The sequence below is a fragment of the Rhinoderma darwinii genome, chromosome 1, assembly GCF_050947455.1.
Source record: "Rhinoderma darwinii isolate aRhiDar2 chromosome 1, aRhiDar2.hap1, whole genome shotgun sequence".
NCBI lineage: Eukaryota > Metazoa > Chordata > Amphibia > Anura > Rhinodermatidae > Rhinoderma > Rhinoderma darwinii.
This window is the reverse complement of record NC_134687.1, coordinates 129,701,846-129,727,489: the sequence shown is the minus strand read 5'-3', so window position 1 is coordinate 129,727,489 and position 25,644 is coordinate 129,701,846. Positions and strand designations below refer to the sequence as shown.

General features: G+C 42.4%; 1 protein-coding gene across 3 annotated transcripts in view; it reads left to right on the top strand.

Moving 5' to 3' along the window:
- ARHGAP10 (Rho GTPase activating protein 10) overlaps window positions 1-25,644 on the top strand; it is a 394,713-nt gene that overhangs the window by 80,245 nt on the left and 288,824 nt on the right. For 2 of the 3 annotated variants that reach the window (XM_075860369.1, XM_075860370.1), the window contains exons 4-5: window positions 420-491; window positions 24,463-24,564. In XM_075860369.1, the coding sequence (XP_075716484.1) occupies window positions 420-491; window positions 24,463-24,564 (174 nt within the window). The remainder of the gene's footprint in view (window positions 1-419; window positions 492-24,462; window positions 24,565-25,644) is intronic. The other variant, XM_075860371.1, reaches the window with a different exon arrangement.

Sequence of the window (25,644 nt, the reverse complement as noted above, 5' to 3'; positions counted from 1 at the left end):
TCAAAGAATCCCAAATACTTTTTAGAATATTAAGTGTCTTTCTACATTGTTTTTGAATCACGTTGTGAAACTGAAAATTCTCTATACAAATACTGTAACCTAAAAAGAATATTTGTGAACCACTTAAATTTTCCATAACTGCCCAAATGGAAGTTGCTGCTTCCTAACTTTTCATTTTGGTTATCGCCTCTTCTCTGAAAGCATCAAAGACCTGTGGACTGACCAAATGTTATTGTTTTGGCTGAGCAAAACGACCTCTCCCATATTAAATGTCTGGTTAATGCAAACAAGAAGACCAATAACTTTAGAAAAACTTATTTTAACTATAAATGAAATTGGGTCACTTGTAAATGAATTCTACGAATATTTTCATTATGGGGTATCTGCATCTGTACTGACTGTTTATCACTCTTCATCAGGCACTAAGTGTGAATGAGACACTGATCAAACCCTTGGAACGATTTAGAAAAGAACAACTTGGAGCAGTTAAGGTAAATGGGCTAAACCTTTTTAGATCATTTCATGGTGTTATGTCATTGTATTTATTTCTATAATTAATTTATGGAGTTCTTCTTGGTTGTACGATCAAAGTCGTGGGCACCAGACTCTTCCACCTTTCTTTTCCTCTAAACTACTATAAACACATATTGTACTTTAATCAGACAAATTCCTTATACCTTGCTGCAAATGGCACACCTCAATGGCTCCCCTTTTAGATGGTATTAAAAGAGCATTTTGTGCTCTTAACCTTTAAAACGCAGCAGACGTTTTTGTTTTTTCATTTTTGTTTTTTGTCTCCGCCTTCCAAAAGCTCTAACTTTTTTATTTTTCCCTCGACATAACAGCATAAGCGCTTATTTTTTCGGGACAAGTTGTAGTTATGTACAGGGAAACTGAAAACGAAATGTTACATTTATGTGCAGGTCAATATCATTACGGCGTTGCCACATTTAACATTTGATATAGTTTTATTTGTGTATGTACTCCTTTTACAAAGAAAAGTCTATTTGTTAAAAAAAAATAAAAAAAAATTGTGTCGTTATATTCTGACCGCCATAACTTTTATTTTTCCATCAATGGAGTGGTATAAGTGCTTGGTTTTTTTGCGGTGTGAGCTGTAGTTTCTATTTCATGTACATATGACTTTTTGATAACCATTTATTCCACTTTTCTGGGGAAACAAAAAAAGAACATTGATTTTTTTTCCTACGTTATTCATCCGACCGGCTAAATAACGTGATATTTTAAGGGTATGTTCAATTATGACAAAGGTACATGTAACAAAACACTTTCCATTGGTTTACAGAAGAAAAAGAGTAGTGGTTTGTTAAATGCAATGTATAAAAGGTGGCCAGTATAGGAGTAGGCAAATCACCGGTCATCCCATAAGTGCTTATACAATTTAGGAAGCATGAGGATTAGCTATCCAGGTCTGCCAAATTTTCATGAATTTATCTGGGCATCCAAAGGCTTCATAAGTGAGTTTAAAGAGAGGGAGATTGGAATTTATTAGTTCAATCCACGCTTGCAACGTAAGGACCTTTTTGGGTGTTTCCAGTTCAGAAGAATAACCACTTTTGCATAGAACAATAAACACATCCTAAGGGATCTGGTAGCTACAATATTAATAAGCTCTTATACCAGGAGAAGTAAGCAGACCTTGGGATCTAATATAGGGGGAAGTCTGATTTGGGACTCGATAAATTCCAACACTTCGGACCAAAAATCAGATATAATTGGGCACTCCCAAAACATATGAAAGAAGAGCTAAGCTATTCTAAACGGTTTAGATGGGGTGTAGTAAATTTGGTGGAAGAATTTGATTTGAATAAGCCAATCAAGGCAGTCAGCATTTCCTTATGATAATCAGTGGATATAGAGGGTAGAGTCTAAGACCATCTATCCAAGGCTCTGTCAAGTTTATTAGAAGAGACCCTTAATTGTTTTGTAAAGTGTGGACATTGGTTTGGTTCATGTCTCCTGTGTTACCCAGTCCTCCACCGGGGATGTGCACAACCATTAATCAGAGCCCGCAAATTGCGACCAGAGGTCATGTCTAAGCTGAAAGTATCGGAATTTCAAATGAGATAGGACTTGGTGCTTAGTCCTGAGTTGTGTTAAAGTGACAATCTTATTTTAAGTCCGTATGCCCAGTTCGATCCACATATTAGGATTGGAAAGTCTCCATATGTGTGTCAGAAGTGGATTATACCAAAGAGGCGTCCTAGGTGACCAGGACAGCACCTGGGATTGAAAAAGGAGTAGAGACCTCTGCCACACCCTCAAGGTTGTCTGCATCGGTATTGTTAGCAGGTGACCCGGTGGGGGTGCCTGTCTGTATAAAGAATTGACTAGGGCCTTATAGGATCCTAGCAGGGTTGCCTAAAGATGTTGGGCTTAGATGTCTGAGCAAACCACCACCAGACCTATACCAGCTGACTAGCCAAAAAGTATAAGTTCAGTAAAGCCAGAGCTCCCTGCTCTGTAGGCAGTTGGAGTGTACCAAAGGCAATTCAAGGGATTCCACCTGCCCAAATACAGGATCTGAGGTCATTATCTACTTTCGAGTAAATTGTGAGAGGCAACCAAACAGGAGAGTTGTGAAAGAGGTATAGGAATCTAGGGAGAGACTTCATCTTAAGCAGATTGATACGACCTCTTACCGAGAGGGGCAGGTGCCTCCATTTGTCAAAATCCACCTTTAAGCTGCTGTGGATATATGTTGTCTGTTATAATAGTGTGTGTGTCAGGACTAATTACAATACCAAGGTATGGAATTTTGTCTTCCCACTGTAGGGGGAGTTGCCCCCAGGCTCCCGCATCCACCACCATTAGCAATGACTTGGACCAATTAACCCGCAGACCAGAAAATAATGTAAATTTGTCAAATAATGTTAGCAGGGCTTGCAGTGATGGACCCGGGTCATTAAGGAAAACAAGGGTATAGTCTGTGTACAGCGAAACTCATTCCTCCCTTCCCCCTAAAAGCATATCCAGCTATATTCGGGGAGCTCCTTATGGCCAGAGCAAGGGGTTCAATCACTAATGCGAATAGAGAAAGTGACAGAGGGAACCCTTGTCTAGTCTCCTGAGCTAGGGCAAGTGAGGGGGAGATCTAAGCATTAGATTAAACACTCGCTATGGGCTGCGAATATAGAACAAATATCCACTGGATAAAGCGTTCTCCAAACCCAAATCTGTGTAATACTGACCAAAAATATGACCATTCTACCGAATCGAATGCCTTCTCCAGGTCTAAGTAGGTGCCAATTCTGGAGCCAAGTGGGTTAGAGGTGGATGAGAGATTAGTGAATAATCTCCACAAATTTTATGTCTGTGGCTGTACCTGGCATAAATCCAATTTGGTCTGGATGAATAACATGATATATCACTTTCCGCAAATGCATTCATAGAATGTTTGCAAGGATTTTGACATCGCAGTTGAGAAGGGAGATGGGTCTATAGGATCCATCCACAGTCCCTTGGATCTTTACGGGGTTTAGGAATCAACACTATAAGGGCTTCTCTCAGAGTTGAGGGCTGTCTCCCCACACAAAGACTGAAAGAGGATAAGTAGTCGTGGAGCAATCAACTCCACATGAGATTTATACCATTCAATCTAAGCCTGGGGTTTTTCTATTTGAAAAAAGTTAATTACCGTCGTGGCGACTTCTATAGTTAGGTCAGCTTCCAAAAAGTTAAAATCTTCCTCATCCAGAAAAGGGAATTCTATGGTATTTAGGTATTCTTCTAGACTAGTCCTAGAATACGTCACTTCGTAGGAGTTTAGTTCTGAGTAGAATTGGGCAAATATTTTATTAATGGACAAAGGATCTTTAACCAGTATACCTGCTGGGGATATGACCTCCATGATAGGATTCGCTATTGTGTCATCCATCTCTAGCTAGATATGCTAACGAGGCTGTTTTTGTCTCCTTCCACAAAGTACCTTTGTTGGGAGTATAGGGTTTTCTTCCCAGTTAGTTCTATCAAGAGTAAATTATATTCATGTTTGGCGGAGAAAGTCAAGAAGTCTGAGGTGCTCCTGGATCTGGGATAAGCTTCTTCTGCCCTCATCAGACCAATCTCCAGGTCAACTCGCTGGGCCGCTACACCTCTTTCTATGAGAGGAGACATCTCGTATAACCACTCCCTTTTGTATAGGCTTTAAAAGCATCCCATACTAAACCACACTGTCGTGATATCCCAAAAGCTCAGCAATTCTGTTTCTAGGGAGGTCACAGAACCTCTTTACAGGAGAACCAAAGAGGACTCCGTCTCCAAATTTTACATTTGACCACGTCCGGGAATCCCAAACTGACCAGTAGGGGAGAATGATCCGAGACACTTCTAGGAAGATGTTCAGCAGCTACTACAAACACAAGAGCGGTGATATTCCCAAATGAAAGAGCAATACTTGAGAAAGATCTATAGGCCGAGGAGTGACGAGTAAGCCCAATATTGTGGATGGCACATTCGCCATATTTCTGTAAGGCAATACAGATCCGCCCACGTCGTCAAGGGGGAAACCGCACCCGCCACCCCTCCCAGTCTATCCAACTCCGGACAAAGGAGGAGATTGAAATCACCAAGTAATAGGAGGGGTGCAGGGCCAAGGCTCCTCACTAGCACCATTACTTCATGCAGGAGCTGGACAGAGGCTGGCAGAAGATTATAAATATTCACAATAATGAATGAAGTAAAATACGGCAAAATAAAATAATGGATCAGTCTTCACAGTATTAATCGCACATTGCAAAGATTTGTGGACCATTAAAGAGACACATACATAGCTGGAAAAGGAGGAATAATATCCAAGTTTAATCAAGGGTTTATGCAGAGCCTTGAACCTAGAGCCAAACAGGTGGGTTTCCTGGAGGAGTATTATATGTGGGCTATAAGTGGATACAAAGTTGAAGACCAGAGTCCTCTTGAACTTACCATTGAGGCCCTAATATTCCATGGGAGCTTATTTAAAGGGACTGTAATGTCTCCATCATTACTATATAGAAAATGGGGTATAAGTGGGAAGGCGTGATTCCCACGAGGGACTAGGACTCTCAGCTGACTGGAAGGTCAAATCACAAATCCACACATAATTACACATCATATTCACATAGTGAAAAAGACATGGAAAGCCAGAACGAACAAAACCCATCCCTCCAAACATGAGGGTCTTTATTCCGAAATCCAGTAACGCTCCAGGTAAAGGCAAAACTGGGATTAGAAAATAAGGTTTAAATGTTTTAGATGAAAGTGGGGGCAATCCCCTTCCCTAAGAAGAATCAGGAATTCAACAAACATAAAATAAGCATAACAGAACGCAAAGTGTGGGATATCTTTCGGAGGAGAAGACCATAAGAGACGGTTGGGCTCATATGCGCTTCGTCAGAGCGGAAAGGGAAGCCAATCCTCAATCCACCCAGCAATTCGAAGTACAGGCACAAGGATCTTCCGAAGAGGGCTTCTTTGGTGTGGAGCGAGTTCCGCATCCATAGTGGTCTGTAGCACAGAAAGATGCAGTACGTCAGGAACTAATGAATTAAATCGCACACTGGTCCATCCAGGAAAAGACATCCTCTGGTTTATCCAAAAATATAGTAGAACCATTGTGCACTAGCCTAAGCCTTGCAGGGTAAGCCATGAAATATGGGATTTGCTTTTCCCTCAAGGACTTTTTGGCCTCTGTAAAACGCTGCCTCGGCTTTTGTACCTCCAGGGAGTAGTCAGGAAAAACTCGCACATCCTGGTTATAGTGTTTCAGAGAGCCTTGTTTTCTGGCCAGCTCCAGGAGCTTGCCTCTATCTTTTGAAGTTGAGAAACTTGGCAATAGATGTACGTGAAGGTGTTCCAGGTGGGGGAGCTCTGGTCGGGATACGGTGTGCTCGTTCCACGCGGAACATGGGAGATAATGCAGTTTGTCCGAAGGACAATTTAAGCAAAGATTCCAAGAAGGCTTCTCCGCCTTCTCAACTCCAAGACCAACAAAACTGATGTTACACTGCCTTAAACAATTCTCCATGTCATCCATTTTGGCTTTCCAATTAGAGCTTGAGTGGATACTCTAGAATCCCAGTAGTCTAAGAGGGGTCACTGCATCTTCTAGGTCAGATAGGAGCCGCTCGGACTCGGTAGCCCTTTCACGTAATGTGTGTACATCAGCTCTAACGAGGCCAAAGTCCATTTGGAGAGCATCTATATTTTCTGTTAATACTGTACGGGATTCTGTGTTGGCTTTAAGAACATCCAACATAGATGGTTCCGTGGGAGAATGTTGGTGAAAGGAAAGGCAACAGCCTCTGCCGGTCGTGAGGCATGTGGCCCAGGCACAGTTCCTGAGGATTTCTACATCTTGTCAGTGATTTTTGACTGCTTGGAGGGCGCCATTACCGTTAAGTCACAGACTATATATGTCTAAGAACAGACAATGTAGTAGGGCTAGTGCACCAGGATTATACTTCACAGTAGCGGTTGAATAGGGAGGGGGAAACGTCCTCCAGATGCTGCATCAGTCACATATTTAGAGAGGATCTAATGCTAGGGGGTCCCAAGCAAAATATATAGTACCCCCAGGGAATCTATTAATCCAATTCAAGGCCACTTGCCATACCTCAGGAGAGTAGATGAAGTTCCACAGAAATCCTGCAGCAGTTAATCCAAGATGGTGGCCGCACCTGCTATCTTCTGCAAGGGACTGCTTGTGGCTATTCAGAGGGAGCTCCGGATCAGGGTGGCACCAGTGAGGATGTCCAGGGATAGCGTGCCAAAGCGAACCTCTCCCCAGGGAGCGTTATTCGGCCTCACTGGGCCTCTGTGCATGACCACGCATCCCTCTTATGTCCTGCAGCCTAGCCTCCTGTGATGATGTTTCATCGCATGTGACCGCTGCAGTCTGTGATTAGCTGTAGCAGTCCATGCGATGAAACGTCATTCTTGGAGGCCAGGCTGGACGCAGAAGCAGAGAAATCTGGGTAAGTTTAATAAAAAAAAATTCTGAGCAGCGATTTTTACAGCAAAATCGCAACTTTTCTGTTGCAATATCTGCTATTTGTTGTGGGTTTTACCTCCCCACTTTTAATTTATTTTATTTTTTGCAGCATTATGGGAGCATAAAGTTGGCAGGGAACAGGGCTTTAGGCTATATTCACATGACAGTGAAAAAAAAAGTCCATTAAAATCTGATCAACTGTCGGATTTCTTATGGCCGTTTTGCATCAGTGTGTCTCTAAATTTTCATCCATTTCCAGTCCGTCTGTCCGTTTTTAATGGTGGTTTGACATGCGTTTTGCATCAGTTTTTCATGGCCGTTAAAAAAAACCTGATGAATTTCATTGGTCAGACTTTTTTTTTGTCCCAGCCCCCTGAAAACATCCAAAGGAAGGTCACATGTTCACCTATACACTATTTACAACCTCCCTGTATATGATGCCACACGTCTTCCTGTATATGATGCCACACGTCTTCCTGTATATGATGCCACACGCCTCCCTGTCTATGATGCCACACGCCTCCCTGTCTATGATGCCACACGCCTCCCTGCCTATGATGCCCTGTGCGTGCTGCCACACGCCGCCCTGTGCGTGCTGCCACACGCCGCCCTGTGCGTGCTGCCACACGCCGCCCTGTGTATGCTGCCACACGGCCCGACATGAATGCCCTACATACTCATCGTGCCTCCTTCACAGAACCCATGAAGACGAGAGACAACACCTGAAGAGGTCGGCGCTGCATCGGTGAGTGTCATCGAGCAGCCGATAGTCAGCAAGGGAACTAGTTAGTTATCAGTGTGTCTCCAAATTTTCATCCATTTCCAGTCCGTCTGTCCATTTTTAATGGCCGTTTGACATCCGTTTAGCATCCGTTTTTCATGACCATTAAATAAACTGATAAATATCATTTGTCAGACTTTTTTTTGTCCCAACCCCCCTGTAAACACCCAAAGGAAGGTCACATGTTCACCTAGACACTATTTACAGCACCCCTGTATATGCCACACAGCCCCCCTGTAGATGATGCCACACAGCCCTTCTGTAGATGATGCCACACAGCCCTACTCACTCACCAGTGCAACGCCATCTTCTTGAGGTGTGGTCTCTGCCTTCGCAGAATCCGTGAAGACTAGAAACCACACCTGAAGAAGACGGTGCTGCATTGGTGAGTGTGTAGGGCATTCAGCATCATTGTGCCAGAGTGGGAACCAATAGTTCCCAATGTCACAGAACCGTTTTTAACAGTTGTTACATATATTGACGGCTGTTAAAAACTGATCCATTGACTTCTATGGGGGCCCTCTGGCCCGTGTGAATGTAGCCTTATGGGAGCAGAAAGTTTGCTGATCTGGGGGCCTTCATTAGACCCGCAGGCTGCCATGGCAACCATCGGCACATAGTGTCGCAAGGGGGGGGGATGCGTATTTTTCAGCCAACACAGGCTGAGTATGCTGAGACCACGCCATACCCCTTCTTCCCGACTATGGCGTCTATGGCGTTCAGTTTCGTCAAATGTAGGGAAGGGCTTTTAACCTAAACCTATAAATTAATTAATTGTTTTGCATAAAATATATTTTATTGCCCCTACGTTAAATAAAAACTGTAAAAAAATAAGCATTTCTCCCACATAAAACAAGGCCTCATACGGCCACGTCAATGAAAAAATAAAAAAGTTATAGCTGCTGAAAGGCAGAGCGGGAAAAATGTAGCTGGTCATTAAGGCCTTTTCAGTCCCGGTCCTTAAGGGGTTAAAGGCTTTTTGTTTTTAAATCGGTCAATCAGTGTGTTTTGTGCAAGTTTATAATTAGCTTTTATTAAAAATTCCTTTTCTACTTTTTGAGATACAGCTATTCTGTATACAGAGCAGCTGTATCGTGCGCGAAGACCTGAATCAGTCCTGTCCACAGGACTGACGGGTTTAGTGTCAGCGGGTCCTGCGTTTCTGACACGCAGGATTCACCTGTAACCTATCGCCTCAAAGTTACGAACTTAGATGTGATGGTTAACAGGTGGATCCTGTGTGTCAGAGACACGCAGCACCCCCTTTCACTGAACTAGTCAGTCCCGCAAACCTGACGGGTACAGGATTCAGCATAAGATACAGCTGCTCTGTATACATAATAGCTGTATCTCATAAAAACTCATTATAAAGTTGCACAAAACACTGATTGACCTTTTCAAAGAAATTGCTGGTATTTTTTTTTAATATTCCTTTAACTGATTCACTGAGGGATTGTCGTCTGCAAATATGCTAAAATAGAAAGGTTTTTCTGTCTTTTACACAGGCCAATGATCAGGCGAACGATTGTTTGTACGAACACTCGTTCTTGATTATTGCCCTGGTGTAAACAAGGCAGCGATCAGTCAACAAACTTTGACTCTTGGGATTTTTTATGCTTCCTGAAAAATAGTGGCTTGTCGGCAGCACATGTCGCAAAGGATGTGCTGCCGACTAAATGCAAATGTGTGAGGACGAAAGATTGTGTGAACGATGGTTTGTCCCCATTCAGAACATCATTGACCCGTTTAACCCGTTAGTGACCGCCCCATAGTGCTTTTATGGCGGCCACTAACGGGTTTTATTCCGATGCAGTAGCCTTTTTACGGCGCTGCATCGGAATAAGTAAACAGCAGGGAGCCGTTAAATCCAGAGGCATGGCCTAGCAGATGCCTGTCCGCTTTACACGGACAGGCATACTACACTGCAATATAGAAGTATTGCAGTGTATTATAAATGCAATTGTAGGATAAAAAGTGAAAAAAAAAATGAAAAACCCACTTTTTCCCCTTATTAAAAAAAATAAAGTAAAAAAAAGTTACACATAATTGGTATCGTCGCATCCGTAACGACACCAACTATAAAGTTATTACATCATTTAACCCGCAAGGTGAATGCCGTAAAAAAATAAAATAAAAAACAATGCAAAAATTGCTGTTTTCTTTGAATCCTGCCTTAAAAAAAGTGATCAAAAAGTCGCATTTACTCCAAAATGGTACCGATTAAAAACTACAAGTCGTCCCGCAAAAAAAAAGCCCTCATACAACTGCATCGGCGAAAAACTAAAAAAGTTATGGCTCTTCAAATATGGAGACACAAAAAGAAATAATTTTGAAAAAAAAGTGTTTTCACTGTGTAAAAGTAGTAAAACATACAAAAACTATACAAATTTGGTATCGGCGCAATCGCAACAACCCGCTGAGTAAAGTTATTTATACCACACGGTAAACGGTGTTTAGGACGCAAAAAAGTGTGGCGAAATTGCAGGGTTTTTTTTCTATTCCCCCCCCCCCCAAAAAAAAAGTTAAGTTAATCAATAAATTCTATGTACCCCAAAATGGTGCTATTAAAAATTACAACTTGTGCCGCAAAAAATAAGACCTTATACAGCTATGTCGACGCAAAAATAAAAAAGTTATAGCTCTTTGAATGAGACGATGGAAAAACGTAAAAAATGGCTTGGTCATTAAGGTCTAAAATAGGCTGGTCATTAAGGGGTTAAATGGAGTAAAGAAGTGCTGATCAACCTGCTGTATTGTCGATCGGCACTCTTACCGGTCAGAAAATCTGCCCGTGTAAATCCACTTTTACCTGTTTTCCCTGTAGTAGAAAAGTATTTGTAATGTACGACTGAAGAGAGAAACCCCTTGTGCAAAGCGATATGTTCTTGAACTATAACCCAAGAAATATTAATAATAAAATCCAAAAAGGAAACTGAATTTAGGAAGCTGCTTTTTTGCTTTAAAGAGGCTCTGTCACCAGATTATAAATGCCCTATCTCCTACATAATCTGATCGGCACTGTAATGTAGATAACAACAGTGCTTTTTTATTTTGAAAAACTATCATTTTTGAGCAAGTTATGAGCAATTTTAGATTTATGCTAATTAGTTTCTTAATAGACAGCTGGGCGTGTTTTTACTTTTTACCAACTGGGCGTTGTACAGAGAAGTGTATGACGCTGACCAATCAGTGACCAATCGGCCTCATACACTTCTCATTGTTCCAGCCCAGCTTCTTTCACTGCACAATCACACTGTAACAATGGGCTGGAACAATTAGAAGTGTATGACGCTGATTGGTCACTGATTGGTCAGCCTCATACACTTCTCTTCACAACGCCCAGTTGGTAAAAAGTAAAAACACGCCCAGTTGTCTATTAAGAAACTAATTAACATAAATCTAAAATTGCTCATAACTTGCTCAAAAATGATGATCGTTTTTCAAAAGGAAAACCACGGTTATCTACATTACAGCCCCGATCACATTATTTAGGAGATAGGGCAATTCTAATCTGGTGACAGAGCCTCTTTAAAGCAAAAAAAAGCAGCTTCCTAAGTTCACCCTGTAGACATTTATATCAGTTTCCTTTTTGGATTTTATTATTAATATTTCTGTGTTTTTTACTTTTTGGCCAAGTGGGCGTCGTGGAGAGAAGTGTATGACGGTGACCAATCAGCGTCATACACTTCTCTCCATTAATTTACACAGCACATAGTGATATGGCTATATCGCTATGTGCAGCCACATATACAAACAGTAACGTTACTGCAGTGTCCCGACTGAATATACATTACCTCCAGCGAGGACATGATGTCTATTTAGAATCCTGACACTTCGCTAACGTTTCTGTGAGATTTACAGCAAGGCAAGCGTAATCTCTTGATATTACGCTGTAAACTGTCATTTAAAACGGCATTACGCTTGACTTGCTGTAAATCTCACAGAAACGTTAGCGAAGTGTCAGGATTCTGAATAGACATCACGTCCTGGCTGGAGGTAATGTATATTCATTGTCAGGACACTGCAGTAATGTTAATGTTTGTGTATGTGCTTTGTAAAGGAATGGAGAGAAGTGTATGACGCTGATTGGTCACTGATTGGTCAGCGTCATACACTTCTCTCCACAACGCCCACTTGGTCATATAGTAATACACGCCCAGTTGTCCATTAAGAAACTCATTAGCATAAAGCTAAAATAGGTCATAACTCCGTAAAAAATGATCGTTTTTCGAAATAAAAAAACACTGCTGTAATCTACATTACAGCGCCGATCACATCATGTACAATATAGGCCACTTATAATGTGGTGTAGACAAGTCATCCATAATTGCAGACTTCATGCCGATGGGCTGTCGATTTTATGTAATGGGGGCCTCCTGACTCTTCTGATGGCAGATGTCTCAGTGGTTAGAGGGTACGGACATCTTGGATTAGGACATGCCTGATCTTTGTGCCTATGTGAGATACACCACTACCAGACATGTCTTGCAGCCGCTTATTTCCCTCTCCCCATTAAAATAAACATGCAGGTTCAGCTGCGTTTATGGTTGACTGGGGAGGAATGGCTGACAGGGTGTTCATCTGACAGTCACTTGATGTGGATGGCCAGCTTTATGGTCTTTACTGGCATATTAGTAAACTGTTGTGTTTCACGGTTTTAGTTTTGCCTTTACTAGTATTAATGTATTTATTTTCTAGTGCATTTTTGTTTCCTATGCATCAAGGGGAACAAATTATTTATTGTTCTATAACTGCTTGGCCTGTGAGCTATGTAAAGTAAGTGAGGCCCTCCATAACACTGCAGATTTGTATTTTTCAGGATGAATATTTTCTTGGATAGGGGTACTGCATGAGGTCCTCGTCCAAAAAAGGAATTCTACGACAACTTGTATTTCAAGATTCTTGGGGAAGGATCAGCTATTGTTTGGCAGCACTGTCATAACTGCAAGATAATGGCTAAAATATTTTGTGCAGACATAACTTGCATTATTGAGCCAAATAAAACCCAGCTATTAGGATTATCTACACTACTATCAGCTGTATCTATTTGTATTCTTTTATATCCGCACATGTAAAGTATAGCTGCTCATCTATTTTTACATGTAGTGCATGTCTGCACTGTCTATTGAGTAGACCTAGACTAAAAATAAAACTACCGTTGTGACCAAAAAATGTGATCAGAGGAGAAGGGTTGTTGCTTTCCTTCCCCTACGAAGAAGTACAATTACGTATTTTAACATGGCTGGAAGACTTGTCAGCTTTAGCAGTTTTACCACAGAGTCTCATGATCCGCCCCACATTTTAGGGTCAGGTAATAATCGTCTAGGTTTATTTTTTATAATAGCCTTACGTAACCCCCTTGGTGCTGCAGCTATTTTTAGTTTTTCCATTTTAGTTTTTTCCTTCCCGCCTTCAAAAAAGCCATAACTTTTTTTTATTTTTCCATCGACCTAGATGTTCAAGGGCTTGTTGTTTTGCGGGATAAGATGTAGGTTTTAATGTCACCATTTAAAGTACCATATATTGTACTGGGAAACGGAAAAAAAAATATTTGTGGCATTGAATTGGGAAGAGAACTGCGATCCCTACATTGTGTTTTGGGCTGTGTTTTTACAGCGTTTACCTCCCTTAACCCCTTGCTACTTTAGTCTCCCTAGGGCTACGTCAGAAGTCTCGGGTTTGAGGCATCCTATTTGATCACAGCGTCCTCAATGCAGGCGCCGTTTATTCTCTGCTTATGCTTCAAAGCCGTCAACATTTTCTTTGCTTTAGCTGCCCGTCCCGAAAAGGGCGAGCAGCGCATGAGCACAGAGGAATAGCATGAAAGCGAAGCAAAGAATGGACGGAGCGGGCATTGAGGAGGCTGTTGACCAATAGAATGCCTCAAACCCAGGTCTATGTCAGAAGTCCTGGGTTTGAGGCATCCTATTGGATCACATCCTCAATTCCCGTGCCGTTCATTCTTTGCTTATGCTTCAATGACAGACCTGTGTCGATACTCAGTGAAGTATCAACACACGTCTGTCTGCATAATAACGCTTGTGCACGAGCGTGTGTCCAAGTAAAAAAAACACTTGAACGAAAAGCAGAAATTACGGCCGGCCGGAGGTAGGGGGAATAGGAACAAAAGTGTTCCGATTCTTGATACAATTTATATTAGAAAGTTTATTTAATTTAGACATAGTATAAGTACAAACATTTTGTATCCCTGGAAAACCCCTTTAACCTCTCCCTGCTGCAGCCACTTTTGACCTTCCTGACAGAGCCTTATTTTTAAAATCTGACATGTCACTTTGTGGAGATAACTTTGGAACGCTTTTACGTATCCAAGCGATTCAGAGATTGTTTTCTCGTGACACATTGGACTTTAAGTTAGTGGTAAAATTTGGTCGATACATTCAGTATTTAATTGTGAAAAACACCAGCATTTTTCTAAATTTTAATGTACCTGCTTGTAACACGGATAGCAACGGTTTTGTGTGGTATTACTAATTAACACTTTTCACATGTCTACTTTAGATTGGCACAGTTTTTTGAACATCATTTATTCTATGTTACCAGGCTTAGAACTTTAGCAGCAATTACTTACATTTTCAAGAAAATTTGAAAAGGCTATTTTTACAGGGACCAGTTCAGTTTTGAAGTGGCTTTGAGGGGTCTATACAAAACAAACCATCATAAGTCACCCCACTTTAAAAACTGCCCCCTCAAAGTATTTAGAACAGCATTTAGAAAGTTTCTCAACCCTTTAGACGTTTCACAAGAATTAACGCAAAGTAGAGGTGAAACGTACTTTTTTTTTTTTTTTTATGCAGAAATTCATGTTTAATCATTTTTTTTCTGACACACAAGATTTTGCCAGAGATATCCAACTCCATATTTATTGCCCAGATTCTGCAGTTTTTAGAAATATCCCACATGTGGCCCTTAGTGTGCTAATGTCCTGAAACACAGGCCTCGGAAGCAAAGGAGCACCTTTTGGAAACGACACCCCACAAGGAATTCATCTAGGGGTGTAGTGAGCAGTTTGACCCCATAGGTGTTTCATAGATTTTATTAGAATTTGGATGTGAAAATGAAACTTTTAAATTTTCCCCAATAAGATGTCGTTTTAGCTAAAAAAAAAATAATGTCCACATGAAATAAAGAATAAAAAGCCCCTCAACTCCTCTGGAGTACGGAAATACCTCATATGTGGACATAATCTACTATTTGAGCACACGGCAGGGCTCAGAATAGAAGGATCACCATTTGGCTTTTGGAGTACAGATTTTGCTGGATTGGTTTGTTGGCACCATGTCGTTTTTGCAAAGCCCCTAAGGTACCAGTTCAGTGGAAACTACCCAAAAGTGACTCCATTTACGAAAATACACCCCTTGAGGAATTCATCTAGGGGCGTAGTAAGCGTTTTGACCCCACAGGTGTTTCATAGATTTTATTAGAATTGGGTAGTGAAAAGAAGAAAAAAACAAAACTTTTTCTTCAATAAGATGTAGCATTAGCTCAAAATGTTTCATTTTCTCAACAGATAAGGGAAAAAAAGAACCAACATTTCTCAAGCAACTTCTCTGTTGTACGGAAATAACCCACGTGTGGTCATAAACTGCTGTTTGGGCACACAATAGGGTAGGGCTCAGAAGGGAAGGAGCGCCATTTCGCTTTTGGAGTGCAGATTTTGCTGAATTGGTTTCTGGCCACTATGTCGCATTTGCAAAGCCCCTGTGGAACCAAAACAGTGGAAACCCCCCAGAAGTGACCCCATTTTGGTAACCACACCCCTTAAGGTATTCACTTAGGGGTGTAGTGAGCATGTTAACCCCCGCATTTGTTTTACAGAAATTAGTGTGCACTCGATGTTGCAGAGTGAAAATTGGATTTTTTTCCATAGATATGTCAATATGTGGTGCCCAGCTTGTGCCACCATAACAAGACAGCTCTCTAATTATTATGCTGTGTTTCCTGGTTTTAGAAACACCCTGCATGTGTCCCTAATCTTTTGCCTGGACGATTGATAGGGCTCAGGATTGCACGAGTACCATGCGAAATTGAGGACTAATTTGGCGATTTACAAAGTATTGGATCACAATTGCAAAGTTTCTGATGTGAAATAAAAGAAACCCCTGAGAAGTGACCCCATTTTGGAAACTACACCCCTCAAGGCATTTATTAAGGGGTGTAGTGAGCATTTTCACGCCATAGGTCTTTTCCATAAATGAATGCGCTGCAGATGGTGCAAAGTAAAAGTTTACATTTTTCCCTATATATGCCATTTCAGTGGCAAATCTGTTGTGCCCAGCTTGTGCCACTTGAGACACACAACCCAAAAATTGTTAAAAGGGTTCTCCTAGGTATGGCGATGCCATATATGTGGAAGGAAACAGCTGTTTGGGCACACTGTAGGGCTCAGTAGGAGGCAGCACCATTTTGCTTTTGGAGCGTGGATTTTGCTTGCTAGTAGTGTTTAGAATTTTACAGTTTATAATGTTGGGGTACATTTAAGCTGAGTGGAGTATATCAGGGGCATAGTCAGGTGGTATAATGGGGTAATAAAAAACCAATAAAATAATCCATAGATGTGTGTTACGCTGTGAAGCAATCCTTTCTGCACAGGCCAGTGTCGCTCTGATAAATGTAATTTCTTATTCCCCTTTTGGTCCACACCCCGCACCTTTGCAGGTTGGTGAATTTTGCTGGGGAAGTGTTGTCCTGGTATAATATGGGCACCCTCGCTTCCAGCAGATATGTGTTGGTCTCTACCCTTCCTGGTTCCCTAAGGAAGGGCCTTGATAAATCTCCTTTAGGGCGGATTCAGACGAACGTGTTTTGCGTCCGTGCCGGCCGCGTGGTTTTCGTGCGGCTCGCGCGGACCTATACAAGTCTAAGAGGCAGTGCAGACAGTCCGTGAGTTTTGCGTAGCGTTAGTCAGCTGCGTAAAACTCGCGACATGTTCTATGTTTCGGCGTTTTTCGCACATCACGCATGCTCCACGGAAGCGCTTCCGTGGGACAAGGGTTATTCGCGCAATAACAGTAAAAGAATGAATGTAAACAGAAAAGCACCACGTGCTTTTCTGTTTACAAACATCCAAATGGAGTGTCATAAAGATGGCGGCTGCGCGAAAAGCACGCAGCCGCGCATCCATATGAACAGGGCACACGGAGCTGTCAAGTGCCTTTTTGCGCATGCAAAATGCCTCGGTTTTTGCGTGCGCAAAATGCACACGCTCGTCTGAATCTGGCCTTACAAACAGAAGAAATGTTCCCCTCGGGCCTGCAGAATTGCATATTCTTTCTTTTCTGACTTATTGGAGCCTTAACTAATAAATTACATTTTTTATAGACTTCGTGGAATGAGACTTTAAAGACTTTTTTTTTTTTTTTTGCGGGATGTGCTGTAGTTACTATTGGTACCATTTTGGGGTACATGTGACTTTTTTAAATCACTTTTTATCCTATTTTTTGGAAGGCAAGATGAGCAAAAAAAACAATTCTGGCATAGTTTTTTTTATTTTTTTTTATACAGCGTTCACCATGTGTTATAATTTACATGTACTTTATTCTGCGGGTCAGTACGATTCGAGCGATACCTAATTTATAGCACTTTTTTATGTTTTTACAACTTTTTGCAGAATAAAATTACTTTTGTAAAAAAAAAAAAAATTCTGCTGCCATGTTGTGAGAACCGTAAGTTTATAATTTTTTTGACGATGAAGCTGTAGGAGTTCTTGGTTTTTGTGAGATGAGCTATGGTTTTTATAAGTACCATTTTTGGATACATGTGACTTTTTGATCACTCTTTTTATTCCAATTTATGTAGGGCTAAGTAACCAAAAAACCGAATTCTGGCATTGTTTTCTTTTACGCCGTTAAACCGCGTGGAATAAATAACATATCTTTTATAGTTCAGGCTGTTAGTCACGGTGATACCAAGTATGTATGGTTTATTTATTATTTTCAATAATAAAGGACTTGATAAGAGAGAGCGATCGATTGTGTTGTATTTTATTACTTGAAGATTTAATTATGTTTTACAACTTTTTTTTATTTTTACACATTTTTACCTCTTTTTTGTTTTTTTTTGTTTTTTTTAATTACTCTACGGTACTTGATAGTTCAGCTGTCTGATTATTTTTCTAATACATTTCACTACCTATGTAGTGCAATGTATTAGATCTGTCAGTCGTTCACTGACGGCAAGCCGATTAGGCTTTGCCTCTGGGCGGAGCCTAATCGGCTTCCGTAATGGCAGAGCAGGAGGCCATTGTTAGGCCTCCTGTTGCCATAGCAGCAGTTGGCAGCCCTGCTAACACATGCAGGGCTGCCGATCTGCTGCCAACCTTTAAGATGCAGCAATCGCTACATCTAAGGGGTTGTTGGCAGGAATTCGTGACATCCACCGTCGATGGCTTGGAAGGCGTCGGCACTAGGCAACCGGAAGGCCAGTATTAGGCCTCCGGTTGCCATTGCAGCCACTGGCACCCTGGCAATTTCATTGCTGGGGTGCCGATGAGCTGCAAACCCCCTAAATGCAGCGATCGTTTTTTAACGGTGCATTTAAGGGGTTAATGGCAGGGATCAGCCATTCCAGCTGACATCAGGGGATCGTGGCACTGACTCAGCTTCTGAGCCGGTGTCCACCATTTGTCGTATGGATACGGCAAAATGCAGGAAGCACTGGCTTTCCATGAAGTATCCATATGACAAATGTCGGGAAGGGGTTAAAGAAATATTTTTTGCGTTTGCTTGCTTGTCAGCTGACCTTTGCCTTGTTTTACACAGGGCAATCATCGGAAACAAGTGTTCGTAGGAATGCTCGTTGGCCTGATCATTTGCCCATGTGAGGGCCTTTACAAAACCACAAAGAGTTTCAAGAACTATCCAACTACACAGTCCACAACCTTCTGTAGCAGGAAGATAAGGAGACAACTTAGAACAATATGTATGCCTGCTCCTGGATTGGCTGGATTTGAAGCCCAAGAGATAATGTTGGTTGTTTAGTCTAATGCTCTATAAACCCCCTGTTGACTGATGGAGGGGCATGTGCCATTTATGCTAAGTACCAGGTGACCTGCTTTACGTCAACTTATTGTAAGATTGAGCAATAAATATTTTGTATTTGGACCAACTACTTCACCGTTGTTTTATCCATGGCAGCAGCATAGGAGATCTGACAGATCTAGTTTATGGCTGCTTTCACACAGCCATATTAACAGTCCTAGTAAGTACTTTATGCTAAAAACTGTAGTGGGTTCAATTCAGCACAAATGAACCCCTTTGCGCACCACGACTTAATAGCACATCATGGTGTGAGGAAGGGTTGGATGGAGTGGACGAACGCGCTGACCACGTTTCATACGCTGCGGAGGTTACCAGGTTTATGTCGGCCCTTGGGTGACACAGACTTAGTAGGCCCCTTTCCAGGGGAACTCTCGGCGGCAGTAAAATGGCAGAAAACGTCACTTTGGGCCCACATATAGACGTTAGGCCCTGTTTATGCCCCCATGTAAAAGGTAGGCCCCCAGTTTGTACCCCCATAAATCTAAATCTAGTGCCATCGGTAGATAGTGCCACACAGACCCCCCCTCTCAGGTAGTGCCAGGCTGCCCCCCCTCTCAGGTAGTGCCAGGCTGCCCCCCCTCTCAGGTAGTGCCAGGCTGCCCCCCTCTCAGGTAGTGCCAGGCTGCCCCCCTCTCAGGTAGTGCCAGGCTGCCCCCCCTCTCAGGTAGTGCCAGGCTGCCCCCCCTCTCAGGTAGTGCCAGGCTGCCCCCCCTCTCAGGTAGTGCCAGGCTGCCCCCCCTCTCAGGTAGTGCCAGGCTGCCCCCCCTCTCAGGTAGTGCCAGGCTGCCCCCCCTCTCAGGTAGTGCCAGGCTGCCCCCCCTCTCAGGTAGTGCCAGGCTGCCCCCCCTCTCAGGTAGTGCCAGGCTGCCCCCCCTCTCAGGTAGTGCCAGGCTGCCCCCCCTCTCAGGTAGTGCCAGGCTGCCCCCCCTCTCAGGTAGTGCCAGGCTGCCCCCCCTCTCAGGTAGTGCCAGGCTGCCCCCCCTCTCAGGTAGTGCCAGGCTGCCCCCCTCTCAGGTAGTGCCAGGCTGCCCCCCCCCTCTCAGGTAGTGCCAGGCTGCCCCCCCCTCTCAGGTAGTGCCAGGCTGCCCCCCCTCTCAGTGCCAGGCTGCCCCCCCTCTCAGTGCCAGGCTGCCCCCCCTCTCAGTGCCAGGCTGCCCCCCTCTCAGGTAGTGCCAGGCTGCCCCCCTCTCAGGTAGTGCCAGGCTGCCCCCCTCTCAGGTAGTGCCAGGCTGCCCCCCTCCCAGGTAGTGCCACACAGTCGTCATCCCCCTCCCAGGTAGTGCCACACAGCCCCCGTCCAGAGCATTGCCGAAGCTCTGGCTGGGGATTCCGCTTCAGAAGCCCCTGACGTCACTGTCCATATATGGACAGTGTTGTCAGGGGCAACCCCAGAGCCATAGTCACGGGCAGAGAGCGCCAATATTTGAAACCCACACACTATATGGGTGATTAATTCCTTGCCACTGCAAGCACATGCTGCTTTTTGTTGAAACGACAGCCACAAGTAACCTGTACCAGCACCTATGGAACTCTGGTAAAAATGGCCCATCTCCCCCGAGGAATCGTTTGGCCGAGAGGAAACGCGGCGGGAGGATTTCATTACGGAGAGCGGACCCCCGATCCGCTTATACTATATACTATCTTGCATCTGAACGGGTATTGGCAGCGGTGACCCCCATAATCTATGACCAAAATAGTCAACTGTATTAAGGAAGTACATGAGAAACTCTCTCTCTGAAAGCAAACAATATGTTTGTTTATCCCGATACTAGGTAGATATCGCGCTGTCTATTTTTTGTTGAAAAATCTCCAAAAAAGAAACGTTCTGGATATACAAGACATAATGTTATCTACGATGATGATGTATGAATATATGGAATCATTTTTTATGTATGTTAGTACCTTCAATTTTAAGGAAACCTAGTAAAAGTTATATTTTACGTATACAAGCTCCGGATCATTTTTCTTTTCACTACTAGCACTCTGCTAAAGGCTACCCCTACCCAACACCACCAGACCCCTGCGCATGCTTATGTCCAGCTGCCTCGCCCGACAGACCCCATGAATGCCCCCACAGTACAATGCCCCCCATAGCTGCCCCCACACAGTATAATTCCTCCCATAGCTGACCACCACAGTATAATGCCCTCCATAGCTGCCCCCCCATTATAATGCCCCCATACAATATATGGCCCTCCATAGCTGCCACATACAGTATAATGCCCCACGCAGTATAATGCCCCACGCAGTATAATGCCCTCCATACAGTATAATGCCCCCTCAGCAGCTACCATATGAGCCCCCCACTGCTCATCCCCACATAATGCCACCATATGTATGTACCTAACAGAAAAATAATAACATAACTCCCCTAAATTCAAAACCGCATTAAGAAAGTTTCTTAACACTTTAGGCGTTTCACAGAAATTTAAAGCAAAGTAGATGTGAAATTTAGTTTCATTTTTGTTTTTTGCAGAAATTCATCTTTATCATTTAATTTTTTTCTGTAGCACAGAAGGTTTTACCAGAGAAATACAACTAAAAATGTATTCGCCAGATTCTGCAGTTTTTAGAAATATCCCACATGTGGCCCTAGTGTGCTAAGGGACTGAAGCATCGCGCTTAAAAGCAAAGGAGAATTTTGGGGCCTTCTTTTTATTGGGTTATGTTTTAGGCAAAATGTCAGGTTTGTAAAGGTGTTGTGGTACCAAAACAAAGGAAACGTCCCAATAAATACCTAGTTTTGGAAACTACACCCCACAATTTATTTATCTAGGTGTGTAGTGAGAATTTTGACCCCACAGGTGTTACTTAGATTTTATTAGAATCAGGCCGTGAAAAGGAAAAATTTAATTTTAAAGGAGAAAAAGCACCCCAACATTTGTAAAACAATTTCTCCCGAATATAGCAATACCCCATATGTGGTCATAAATGGCTGTTTTGACACACGGCAGAGTTCAGAAGGGAAGGAGCGCCAAATGACTTTTGGAGCTCAAATTTAGATGGAATGGTTTGCAGAGGCCATGTTGCATTTGCAAAGCCCTTGAGGGGCCTAAACAATGGAATCCCTGCACATGTGGCCCCATTTGGGAAACTACAAGGAAATTATCTAGGGGTATAGTGAGCATGTTGACCCTACAGGTTTTTTTGCAGAAATTATTGGAATTAGGCCACAAGTTTTTTCCATTAATATGTAGGTTTAACTAATATTTTTTTTATTTTTTACATTTCCACAATAACTAAAGGAGAAAAAGCACCCCAAAATTTGTAACGCAATTTCTCCCGAGTATGGCAATAGCCCATATGCCGTCATAAACGGCTGTTTGGACACACGGTTGGGCTCAAAAGGTAAGGAGTTCCATTGGCTTTTCGAATGGTTTCTGGACTCCATGTCGAATTTGCTGAGCCCCTGTAGTACTAGTACTGCGGAAACACCCCAAAAGTGACTCTATTTGGGAAACTACACCCCTTGAGGAATAATCTAGGGGTATAGTGAGAATTTTGACCCCACAGGTGTTTCATAGATTGTATTAGAATTTGGCAGTGAAAATAAAAACAATCCCTTTTATTCAATAAGACGTTGCTTTAGCCAAAATTTTTCATTTTCTCAACAACTAAAGGAAAAAAGAACATTTGTAAAGCAACTTCTCTGGAGTACGGAAATACCCCATATGTGGTCATAAACTGCTGTTTGGGCACATGGCAAGTATCAGAAGAGAAGGAGCGCCATTAGAATTAAGCCGTGAAAATGAAAAAATATAGTTTTTTCCAATAAAATGTACTTTTAGTAGACTACGGTATTGTTTCTGTTAAAACAGACCCTTGCACTACGGAGACAAACGGAAACTATTTGCACTGGATCAATCATCGTTAAAATCAATGGTGATGCAAACGGAAACCTATGCTTTGTTTGTTTTAGTCAGGGTTCCGTTTATGGGTACCCCTGATGGAAAGCTCCGTCAGAACCCCTGAACGGAGCCCTGACGCATATGTGAATGAAGCCTTACTATAATTTTATCGTAAATCATTGCCATCCCATAGTTGTTGTAGATTTCACTCTGTGGGGTGTAGCAAGGCAGAGGCCCCTCCTCCCTTTCTGACACCTGGACAATAAATTAAGGTTTAGAAGCGAAGAGTTGAGGGCAGTATACAGTATTTTAATGTTATATCTGATGGGAGAATTGATGGTTCATTTCCAGCCGAAAGATGCAAAGCGTATTATGAGGCGTGCGCCTCTTAATAAACGACTAGCATCTTACTCCAGCTAAGTGTTTATGAAGTCGTATGAAACGCTCGTCTTAATAAATCTTCCTAGGTTTTGATTTGTGTCCATAGACCTTAACCCCTACCTGGCATCATATATATATATATATATATATATATATATATATATATATATATATATATATATATATGTATGTGTTTATATATATATATATATATATATATATATACACATATATTACGGGCTGAGCCCACTCCATAGAGCGAGCATTTCGGCTGTATCTTAAAGCCGACACTTGTGTGTAACGAGCAGGATCCCACTTGTTTAACCTCTTAGATGCCGCTGTTAATAGCGACCACGGCATCTAAGTGGTTAGAAACGGGGAGGGGGTGGCCCCCAGCTGCCCCCCTGCAACGCAATAGTGGGGTGCCAATGGTTGGCATGGCAGTCTGGGGGCTTGAGGAAGGCCCCCAGGTCTGCCCTATTTGTACTCCTTTGAATCCCTGCTAATGCATTGCAGTATATGATGAAAGCGATCCAACGATCGCGGGTTCAAGTCCCCTATGGGGACCAGTGAAAAAGAAAGTTATATAAAATAAAGTTGTTTTTTTTAATATATAAAATTAAAATATTCGTTAAAAAATCCCCATTCCCCCCCCCCCCCCCCCGAGATTATTGTAAAACAAATAATTAACATAACTAGTATTGACGTGTCTGTAAAAGTCAGAACTATTACAATAAAACAAAACTCCAGAATCGCAGTTTTTTCATCGCTTCATCTCCCACAAAAAATGAATTAAAAAGTGATGTAAGGGTAGCATAGGGGAGAATATATAGCTACATGTCTGTACTATTAGTAGCCAAAATGGCAGACACTAAGTAATTTAAGAAAACTGTGCCTTTTGGCTATTCGTAGCCGCTACATAGGGCAGCATATTAAGCAGACAGATCCGTTATATAAAGAAATATCATTATGGTCAGTTCACACAGAGTTTTTGAATGCAAAAAAACGCCCCTCATTGATCTCAATGGGAGGGAAAGGCGTTTTTTTTTTCCTGGGCGCTTTTAGCCGCTCACGGAAAAAAGTCATGTCCTTTCTTGCCGCAGTTTCCGCCTCTGACCTCCCATTAGCTTCAAGGGCCTTCGGGCGAAAAATGCGAAAAAAATACGTGCAAGCAGTTCAAATTCTGCCTCAAAATTCCTGAAGGAATTTGATTGTGCAAATATTCATTTGAAACCTGTGAAAAGCACAAAAAAAAATAAATGTGTTCTATTTTGCATTTCTCTACATTTTTTATTTAAAATTTTGAACTACCTCGCATTTGAAAATGCACATTTCTTCACTTTCTTGTGCCTTGGTCTAAAATTAAAAGAATATATAAGGAATAAGCATGCATTTACTATTACACAGGAAGAAAAGAAAAAGTTTGATAAAGAAACCGACAAGAACTATAGCAATCTAGATAAACACCTGAACATGTCATCAAAGAAGAAAGAGCCGCAGTTACAAGAGGTAAGGCTGCCGTGAAGTTATTTGTGGTCAGAAAAAGCTCAATGACTTTGCTCCATGTTTTAATAATTGTATTTTAGTTATGTGCTGCTAGGGCCTAAATTGTCTATCTAGACTAGCAAATGATTCGGTACCTGCATAGTACTTATCTATCAAGATCCAAACGCCACTGGCCACTTGCTAGATGCTGGAATAACAAAGAATACCCAGGGAAAGTATCACCTATATTTTTGTCCTACTTAAATCCAGATGGTGACACCCAATTTTTTTTTTATTAATTCTATTTTCTGTATATGATTATGGGGCAGCCATCTTGCCTGAGCTCAGCCTTTAGAGAGATGCTTTACAGCAGCCACATGGACCATAGAACCTGTGAACATGAGCTGACCGATTGACTTCTATGGGAGAGTTTTCTAGGCGTGCTCTGCGTTCTGTGCAGAGGGCATTGTGCAGGAAGGGAGAGGAGGGGGAACGGTGTCCATCACATATTGTCAATGGTGGATCGTGTTATCTATATATAGTTGTTAGGCTTCGTTCACGTCTGTGTTGGGACTCCATTCATGAGTTCCGTCTGAGCTTTCTGTCAGGGGAACCCATGAACGGAATCCAAACGGAAACATTAGGTTTCCATTTGCTTCACCATTGATTTTATTGGTGACGGATCCAGTGCAAGTAGTTTCCGTTTGTCACCGTTGTGTAAGGGTTCCGTCGTTTTAACGGAATGAATAGCAAAGTCTACTACAGTATTGATTCCGTACAGCTGACACCCGGGACTAACGGGCAGGAACATCAATCACGCTGTTCTTGGCCGTTTAACGCCTTAATTGCTGCGATCAATCACGATCGCAGCATCTAAGACATTAGAAATTGGAGGGCACCCCCCCCCCCGGCAGCTCACCCCCCCCCATGCGATGCGATTGCAGAGTGCCAATGTTTTTATTCATGGCAGTCGAGGTGTCTAAGGCCCCCAGGATTGCTTTTCTTAATTTCCTGTTAAAGAGGCTCTGTCACCACATAAGTGCCCTATATCCTACATAAGGAGATCTGCGCTGTAATGTAGGTGACAACAGTGCTTTTTATTTA